This window comes from Hesperophylax consimilis, chromosome 8 (assembly GCF_061612785.1).
Source record: "Hesperophylax consimilis isolate HC1 chromosome 8, BYU_Hcon_1.0, whole genome shotgun sequence".
In the NCBI taxonomy this organism is placed as follows: domain Eukaryota; kingdom Metazoa; phylum Arthropoda; class Insecta; order Trichoptera; family Limnephilidae; genus Hesperophylax; species Hesperophylax consimilis.
In genome coordinates, this window is record NC_142843.1 from 1,001,920 (window position 1) to 1,012,386 (window position 10,467).

General features: G+C 33.2%; 1 protein-coding gene across 1 annotated transcript in view; it reads left to right on the plus strand.

Moving 5' to 3' along the window:
• Nucleotides 1-6,321, plus strand: part of LOC149421367 (pre-piRNA 3'-exonuclease trimmer-like) — a 34,688-nt gene extending 28,367 nt beyond the window's left edge. Inside the window, exon 11 of the mRNA XM_089634356.1 lies at nucleotides 981-6,321. Coding sequence (XP_089490482.1) covers nucleotides 981-1,041 — 61 coding nt within the window. The 3' untranslated portion in view covers nucleotides 1,042-6,321. The remainder of the gene's footprint in view (nucleotides 1-980) is intronic.
• Nucleotides 6,322-10,467: the final 4,146 nt, after the last annotated feature.

Sequence of the window (10,467 nt, forward strand, 5' to 3'; positions counted from 1 at the left end):
AGTTTGTGTGCCCTTTGGGGGCTTGTCAAACAAAAAGCTATCATGAACTGTACTGTCATCCACGTAACAATGAATCGGTGCACATGTCAAAAGGTCATTGATGTGCAACAAAAACAAAGTCGGAGACAGAACCGATCCCTGTGGGACGCCAGCATTTATAGAGTGTGAGGAAGAGGTGAAACCGTCAGCAACCGCCTGAATCGACCTATCCCTTAAAAAGTCAGCAATCCACGTACACAGGGATGCGGGAAGTCCGTAAGAAGGCAATTTGTTGATAAGTCCTCGATGCCAGACCCGGTCAAAGGCCTTGGATATGTCTAGTGCGACCGTTTGGGTCTCACCGTGACGTTCCAGGCTTAAAATGAATGAAGTGGGTAAACTATAACACATTTGTAAAAGTGTCTAACTAAATAGTAGTTAAGTTTTTACGCAGCCAGCAATTTGCGCGCCATTGTAAGGACTAGTAATTCCTAAGCAGATTTTATTTTCAAGGTCCAAATAGTGATTATTACAATGAGAGTTGCCTGTATACTGTCAGATTCATTTATTATCAAATCACTGAAAGGGAGACGATCACGCCGCCTCCCGCGCCCCTCGCAACTTGGTTTGTTCCCGTTCTCTGATTGGCATATCTATGAGAACAAACGCTAATTCTGAATGAATAAATTTTATTACACATAAATAAATGATTAGAGCGGCAGATTTCTGTACATAGTTGGTAGTAATTTGTCCTTAACTTAAACAGTGTTTGTCCGCCAGATACCATTTTCATGGATCAAGAAACTTGACACATTATATTTTAAAATAAAACTAATAAATGCACTATTTACCTTGGGTGATAAGCTGGAGGTCAAGTCAAATTGTTCATTATCAGATGATTGGCAAGTGGGGTGTCTGAGACTGCCAAATTACATATATACCGACTGTTGTTTATGTGTTTATCTTCATTCTGTTTTAACCCCCAATATTGTTTGTTTTAGGAGTAGCTTCGTTGTGTCCAGTGGCAGCCTCGTTGCATACATAATTCACAAAATGGCGTGAGTGATTGAACTGAGGAAGAAAACTAAATATTACCTTATTATTATGTAGAGGAAATGCTTGTCGAATTGATGCAGTGGGCAAATTTACCCCTGAAAAGCTGTGTAAGTCCAATTGTTGTGAAATCCGTTTATTTGACTTTGGCTGTCATTCAAATGGTCAGCATAATATCAAGATTTTGGTCAGCTCTATAATGTTTTCTACCGGCAAATATAGTCAGCTGAGCAGTCACTTGTGGTCAGCAAGTAGAACAAGATTGATCAGTATATAATGTCAACCCCCAGCCTGACCTAACCACGTATTGAGCCTAATATTTTTTCACTGCTGACAAAAACTTAGTATGAAATCCAAATGATTTACACAATAGATGTTTTTATTGCTAACCCAATGTGGCAAACCATTTAATTACTTCTCTTTGACTTTTACCTCTTCTGAAGAATATTTCATTAAATTAAATTTACAAAGCGTAGACTAATTGCCAAATATCAAATTTCTAACAATTTTATATATGTATTAGATTCCTTATATTATATTCTATTTGTTTTGTTTTTTATATGTAAAATAACATGTACAAAAAATATTGTTTATTAGGTCCATCAGATTTTTATTTTGAATGAAATCTCTAGGCAAGAAAGCTGAAGTGATAAGTGTTTGAGATTCATTCAAAATAGGTGCTATGAGCATAATATTAAGGATGGGTTGTTTTGGAGAACTTGAACAATTCATCAAATTTCAACGTTCATTTTCGGGTTCTGTGAAAATCCTATTCAAGTTCTGTTATTATATCATAGTAGGCTAGTTGCTTGACAAAACTGAAATACAAACAGAATTTGAAAAAATCTTTCACAGAACTTGAAAACGAACGTTGAAATTTGATGAATTGTTCAAATTCTCCGAAACAACCCGTCCTAAGTGGCAAATTTCTACATCACATTCCTTTTCTGGGGAACTTTCACCTGGTTTGTTTTGTTTAATTGCCAGAGGATTCAGGTACATATGTCAACGAGAATGTTTGTCTTTCTTTTAAAAAAAAAAAACATATATTTGTTTCATTTCCATTCAAAATGGAATTTTAATATAATACAAGATAGGCGTGACTTATAGACGTCTAATGTGACTTTATTGCTAAATTTTGTCGTTTCCAATTTTGATACCATAATGTTATTGCTTGTACATACCTGTATCTAAGGGGAGTGCTATTGCTGGAAAGGTACGACATATCTCGTTATTCGGTATCAGGAATTAGGCCCAGGATTTGATCTGGATCTCTGCTCGTTCAAGGCTATGCACCGGTTTTTATAGGCCATCCACGGTACATCTTTGGTAGGTAGCGTGAGTACAAGCCACTGATTGGTGAATGGTGAACTGGGTGGTGAATTAGAGATCTATGTTGTGCTTAGTTCGAAGAGATGCCGTCTTAGGAGAAAGTATTTAAGCTCGCACATTTGTGTCTCGTTACAAGAGTGTTATACTTTAAAATTGTATAATATAAAATTAATGATGTCCGTAGCAACAATAATGAATATCGAAGAGATTCAAAGTTAAGAAATGTGATACAATATATTCCCAAATGGAATGGGAACCCACATCTGTATTAGAAACCATTATTAAGTTACCTGAGATTTTATATCTGTGATTTTTAACCATATATGAGTTTGATATAAATGACTCCAATCTTTATTGCTTTTGAACAAATTTTCTAATATATTATGTATCGCCTCATAATATTACATACTTTTGTCATGATCAATCGAGAATCATTCTTGTCATGTTATTTTGGGAGATAGTACCAACTTATGTTTTATGATATTTTGGGAAATAATAAACCAACCTTAATCTTTGCAATTCTACATTGAATGTGTCTCGTAAAGCGTATTTGTTCCGTCAACCCGTATGTGGAATCTAGCTCTACATTACATGATGCGATCTTTAAAATCAAAAGGATTTTTAGTCTTTATTTTTAAATTTCTTTCTGATGCTTTGTAATACTTAACTCTTTGCACGCGGCCGTATAAACTGTTGTTACGGCAAAAAGTCTATACTCACACGCGGCTGTATCAACAGTTGATACGGAAACTTTGACGGAGGATATTCCAGCGCTCTTTCGTCATAAATGTATTTCTTGCTCACTTGGACATTCGTAGAACAATCATGATGCTGATATCTACAAGAATTTCTCAAAAATAAAATTTTATTTCATAAAAAAAGATCGATAATCAAGTGCGCCTCTTCGCGCCTTTTAGTCCTTTAGTTTACATTTTTGTCAATGGATGGCGTTAGTACTAGTATGTCATTCACAACTTTTCATAACTAAAAATGATAAGTGATCATGGTGTCCCACTTGTGTCTATCACCTAAGTACACACACGCCGAGTGAATGGCGGGACAGCATTCAAAAGATACGGTACGTCTTTGTATGAAATTTTATGTTTTTGTTTTTATAAACATCTAAGAGTGTTGACACACGAGGATTTGTTTTCATATTGTGTAGAATAATCTGTTCTGTCTATATAGTCCAATAAATCATGCCCGAATGCTATAATTTGACATTTAATTGCGTGCATAGGTATTTGAAAATACGTACCGCGTACGGGTATAGATAAAACGGAGCAAATTAACGCGTTCAAAAGGTTAAACAAGAGCTGAATTGTTATACTTCGACTTTCTACCTAGTTTTCATTGTTATTATTATTGTAATGTAATGTACCAATACCATAGACGATAAACCGTAAAATCCTTTTCAGGAAACTATCATAAGTGATGATAAGGACTATAGACGATAGACCATAAAATCCTTTTCAGAAAACTTAATTAAGAAGTAAATATAGTTCCTAAGTATTAACTCTTAACTCCTGTGCTTATGAAAAAATTTCGCCGTGCACCATCTGTTTCTATTTTCATCATACTTTTTTTGCAAAATGATGTTTTTGTAAATTGTACATAATCTATATAATAAAGTATATAATCTACCATGTCGTTCTCTTACTGCCAGTACCTCCTATCTTCCAAAAAGCAAATTTTACAGGAGGAAAAAAAACCAAGTTACTTTTTATAAGTTTAAAAAAAAAACAATGTTTTGAAGCTTATACTGTATTGTTATTTTGGAGTCTTTTCTAGTATTTTTCACTTGCATCTGGTTATGTGCGTTATTGAAGGTTGTATTCAACTCAAAGAGGTTTTAAAAAAAAATCTTAATATTTTGAGAAAGGAGGTCTTGCCAGTAAGCGGACGAAATGTAGTTTACCCAGAACAGCTAGTTGTATTCAGAAAAACGATTTTTTTTAATCTATCCTTATAGATACACTGTGGTTCAAGAGGTTAATATTGTCAAATGCAAGTATTTTTATTAAGATTAACCCCACATTGTTACCATAAATGATGTGTTTTTTTTTTATATATTGTTTAATTTGTAGATCTCTATTTTAATTTTAATTTTTTTTTTTTTAATTATATTTAAGTGCAATTAATTATATATAAAAAAAATACTTCCTTAAAGCCTGTGACAGACAACGCTATAAGCGCGCTATATTCTCTTGGCTTGGCCTATTTCATGGTACAATATATTATTGTCCAAAAATAAAATTAGTTTAACCGAAACTGTGAATTATGAACTATTCAAAAAGTTAATTAAGTCCCTAAAATTGGATAATGATATATTGTACACCTAATTTTCTTACACTTACTCAATCTGTAAAAAATATATATTATTTTAATTGTCTTTAAAAAACTATTTTTCTAATTTGTGTAACTGATATATTGTACCCTTAATTTCCTCACGCTTACTTAATCTGTAAAAAGATATATTATTTTAATTATCTTTAAAAACACACTTTTCTAATTTGTGTACCTATGTTAATATTATGTTTGTATTTATATCATAAGTTTTTGATTATTGTTTAAAAAATCATTAGAACTAAAGGTAAATACTCCTCCCATAAACACAAGCTCCTGGAGCTCAACTAATGGAGAAATAGAATAATAACGAAAAAAAATATATAAGTCTGCATATTGTTATCATTTATAATGTTAAATAATTTACAAGTAATAAATATATATATATTTTTTTATATTAACTCTACACAGGAGGCCCTGAAGAAAATAATTTCCCTCAGGGCCTATGTCATCTTTGGGGATGCTTTGTGGAGAGGAAGGAGTGAACATGGGTCTTGAAGAGTCCCATATGGTAGGAGGGAGGAAACACAGAGGCCGGCAGTTCGTTCCACAGCCGAGCTGTTGAACTTAAGAACGAATCGTAGAAGCGACCCGTTCTCATGTGACAAATGTCAACCGTGTACAAATGTTGGGCGCGCGTTTGGCGTGTATCCCGACTACGCACCGGTGCCGAAGGGATCAATGACGCTAGTTCCTCAGAGCATCTTCCATTGTAATACCGATAGAACAAGGACAGCATACCTACCTGACGCCTGTGCTCTAAAGATTGCAGTCCGTTTGTTAAGATTGGGGAATCTATCAAACGGACCGCCCGTTTTTGCACAGAGTCAAGGGTTTTTTTCAGGTATTTAGGGGCTCCGGACCAGAGATGGCTGCCAAATTCGACAGTAGGGCGCACTAAAAAGAAATAAAAAAATATATCGCTCGCCATACATTCCCATTGGTAGTGTATAGAGAGCGATATGCTGAAATAGGCCAAGCCATGATGCGTACGGCGTAATGTGTCTCCACCCTAATGGTTGTGTCGTGTTTAAATACTCATAGCTTTTGTTTTATTTATTTTTGGATACTCTATTCTCCGTATTGTTCTGCTGAGAGACCATCCTAACAATATTCTCCCTATCTCAATTTCTACCGATTTATAACAAGTTTCTCTTTAACCCTTTAAGTATTTAAATTCCAAAAAAAATAAATATAATTTTGAAGATAATATCTATACATTTGTTACGCCGAAACGATAATTATATGAAATTCCCTCGATAGAAAAAAATCACAAAGTAAGCTCCGAAAATTTTTGAAAACACGTGTTGTTCTGTTATTTAATATTATTAATTCACAGTGTATCTTTAAATGCAACTAAAGCATTTGTCTAGAGATTTTTGATTTCAAACGAGTTGTGTTAAATTAGATATTTTCACCACTTTCGCTTAATTATTATTGTTTTTTAATATTAGCGCTCTCCCTCTATCGTATTTACATATCTCCCTTTCAGACCACCTTTGAACGCTTACTGCGGGACTTTAACAAGCGGATTGTAATCTTTAGAATACAGCATCAGGTCGGTATGCTGTCTTTGTTCTACCGGTATAACAATGGTAAATGCTCTGAGGAACTAGCGTCATTGATACCTTCGTCACCGGTGCACAGTCGGGAAACACGACAAACGCGTGCCATACATATGTACACGGTTGACATTTGTCATAAGAACGGGTCGCTTCTGCAACTTGTTCTTAAGTTCAAGGCTGTGGAACGATTTGCCGGATCCGTGTTTCCTCCCTCCTACAACATGGGTCTCTCCAAGGCCCATGCTTACTCCTTCCTCTCCTTAAAAAGAACCTCCACACAGCATCCCCAAAGATGACATAGGCCCTGAAGGATTCCGAATCAGATGATTTTAGTGACCAGATCTGAGTAACCAGGTACTTCTTCACTTCCCCCAGCATCAGAAAATCCACAAGTTGGCAACCCGCAGCAAGTCCCCCTGGTTAGAGGCTGTTAGAGTTTTGTCACTCTTGTGAGGGGCAGTAAGTAGTAAGATAAAAAAAATAAATGCTCCACTGCATTTTCTTATAACAGCTAAAAACTTTTTATGTAATTTTTAGGTGCGACTATGTAAAATAGGCATAATGTATTATAGAATGAAAAATACAACACGAGTTTGTTTGTTAACTAATGACTGTAATGTATATTTGTTATTGTATTGTGTTACAATGTAGTTAGTTATCCCAACTATGAAATTGTTTCAATATATCATTTTAATAGATTGCACCACGAATTGTCGGTATCAAAAAAGAAATATTAGTATTAGTTTAATTCTATTCGTAGTCGTTATGTACGCCATGCGAATATACCTAATTATTGTAATTGTTAAATTGTTTCTTTATTGTCGTGTACCTACATAAACTTTGTAAAATAAATACATTTTTAAAAAATGCAAAAAATATTTATTTAATTTCTTCCACCCGTACAATCATGTACAACAAAACCCAAAGCCAGAAGCAAACGCTATAATAATAACATATTAACTCCAACTTCTGACATTTCTCATACATTCTGATGGCAGCATGCTACACTAGCGCCTCCTTGTGGCGTGAGTTGTGCGCCTTGATTTTCTTTTGTACATTTTAATGGATTTTATGTGAAATATATTCTTTATTTTACGTTATTAATGATAGATAAACATATCACCTTAATGCTTTTTTTTTATTATCCTGAAAAACGACTTGGAATGTTTTTATTATTTGTAATTATTAGATCCGTAAACTGCACACACAGAATCTACTTTTTGGGACAGTTTTATACATTTTTTTTTCTATATTAATCAAAATACAAATTAGAAAGTGCAAAACATCGCCACCAGAAACTAAATAAATTTTCCGCCATTGAAAGGAAAGTGAACGTCAATAATTGGCATTATCAACAACCCCTCTAGCGGCCTGCGTTGATACTGCCAATATTTTACTGGACTATTATCAATATTAAAGGGTATTTGATTTGAGTAAATTGGATAACTTGTGAGTATAAAATACAATATTTGCAAGTGTTTATGAAAAAACACTAGACTGACCTGTGAAATATTAAGGGATATTATAATTGTAGGATTTGTGAAGCTGTAAGTATTTATAAAATATTTGCCTCTTCAAGCTTACACCTTTTAATAAAAGTGCATTTATCTGAAGTGACTTGCCACTGCCAGGTAAGTATGTTTACTGTATCTGTTTGTAAATAATAAAATTAGATAGAGCCTAATAACTCAAAATAAATTCTACAGTGCCCTTGAGATGATTTTTCACAAAAATGCCACTATACAAGTTATCCAATCATTATTATTATTATTAAAGACAACCAGAAATTAATCTTTCGATTAAACACCGTTAGTAAACTTAAAAAATCATGAAATCTGTTAAGAATTTAAACAAAAGAAAAAATATTTGAAAAACAATCATTAAATAACTAAAAATAAAACACATTTCTGACTGTGGGTACATTCTTTTCTGAATTCATACAATCAGTTCCATCTATGAAAATTTAAAAAAAAAATTGGGTTCAATGCAACGAAGGTGAATAATTTCACGCAGGAATATTTTACTTTCACGCACCAACAATAAGGACGGGTTGTTTCGGAGGATTTGAACAATTCATCAAATTTCAACGTTCATTTTCGGGTTCTGTGAAAGACTTATTCAAGTTCTGTTTTTATATCATTGTAGGCTAGTTGCTTGACAAAACTGAAATAAAAACAGAACTTGAAAATGGACGTTGAAATTTGATGAATTGATCAGATTCTCCGAAACAACCCGTCCTTAGTAAGCATTTTTGATTTTTTTAAATTTTAAAGTCAAATTTCAAAGCAAATTTGACTTTAAATTTTAAAGTCAAATTTCAAAGCAAATTTGAAAATAAAAGCGTCAAATTTTTTTTAGGTAGGTAGCGATAATTTTTTTTTTTATCTTATTAAAATGAGTTGTGTGTACGGGAACTGGGAAAAAAGTATTTTTAGGTTTTGATTTGTCAAATCTATGTATTTATATAAAAGAAGAGTGCCTGTGGCGGGCGGCTGGCGTGGACTGATTTGTATACTAGTCAACAATTTTATTCAGAGATGAAATGTTTTCACACTTGTTCTTCAAAACAACAGGAAGGTCACTGTCACATTAAATTGGGAAAAACTCTGCGAAAAGGACTTCAGCTAGAATTCTATGAAATTAATCGATGTCACCCAAAATCTTCCACATCTACAATATCATCACATTTTTCACAAATTTATTGCAAAATGCTGAATGCTGAAAACGTACCAACTCAAATAGTTATCACGAGTACCTACCTATCAAATCATACTTTGAAGAAATCGCCACCTACCCATTGATGTATTATATTTAGATGAGACATGAAGCGAAAAAATAGGTTCCCTTTTTTTACCTCCAACTGACCTCCAACTCTCGCAACGTTCAAACTAAAACTACCGAATCCGGTCTAATAGTGGAAAAAGTTTCGACGAGATATTAATTAGTACGCAGTAGCGCCTCTAATTGCAGCTCTATATTCTTCCAAAGAGCTGTTTTTTACCCAGATTCAAATACGGACCACTCATAATATTAATGTCATTAGTTTCTTCAAACAGATATTACAAATGTAACCAACCCTCGCCGATAAAAGGCAAATATCGCCAGCCATCATTGAAAGGTTCAAAGATAACACACCTTTAAAAAGTGATACAGTCAATAAAAGCGATGCATAAAGCTAACCTTTAAAGGTGTGTTGAATTCTCATTGTGTTGAGTAGTGCGGTTACCACTACTACACTAGTACACCACTACACTAGTACACTACTACACTACGGAGAATATTGATATTAAATATTGCTAATTTATCTAATAAGAAATCTCTTCAAATTGTTCTTAATCCGGGTAAAAACGGGATTGCAGGCCATTAACAAATGACTTTATAGGTTTCCTTATAAACGTTTAGTAAAAGAGGAACGTATGGAACACGCAATTATGTATTATCAACGCATGGTGCAGGTGCATGAACACGTGTTCCGATATATTAGAAATGAACTATAAGTTTATCAGAAAATTTTTAACTCAATTCCGAATAATTTAAAGAGATTTTTTTAAAAAATCAACAATATTCATTTTTCTCCGTCTAGTTCATTTACGTAGGTTACCTGGGTAATTTCCGAATTTTCAAGGAATTCACGATGAAAACCAAAATGTTTTGTTTTGTGAACGATAAGTGATGTTCTTTGTAAGAAAGCAAAAAGAGTTCATCTTTTGGAGGTTCTATTCTGCAACTACTATTAATTAATTATTATTATTAATTATTAATTATGTATAGTCGGAAATGAACATTTTCAACAGATGAGTTATACAAAGAATCTAAAATATTCTGTCTCCGTAAACTATTTATTTTGCAAACTATGAAATACATCTTTAAAAACAAAAATAAATTCGAAATAAATTAAAACAGAACCAACATTAGAAATAATAATGTATTTTATACTCCCCAAACGAACACAAAACAAATGCAAACACACTGCAGTTTCATTGGACCTCGTACTTTCAATCTTTTACCGAAAAATATTCCAGTGATTACTAAACTTCCTCAATATTTAAAAGAATTAAAATTATGGCTTTTCGATACAGCAGTTGAAACTTTTTTTATTTAATTTGTATCAATTTATGTTTCTCTTAAAATATTCACCATATATTACACTAAACACTTATAACTTTACTATACACTATTATAAACACTTTTT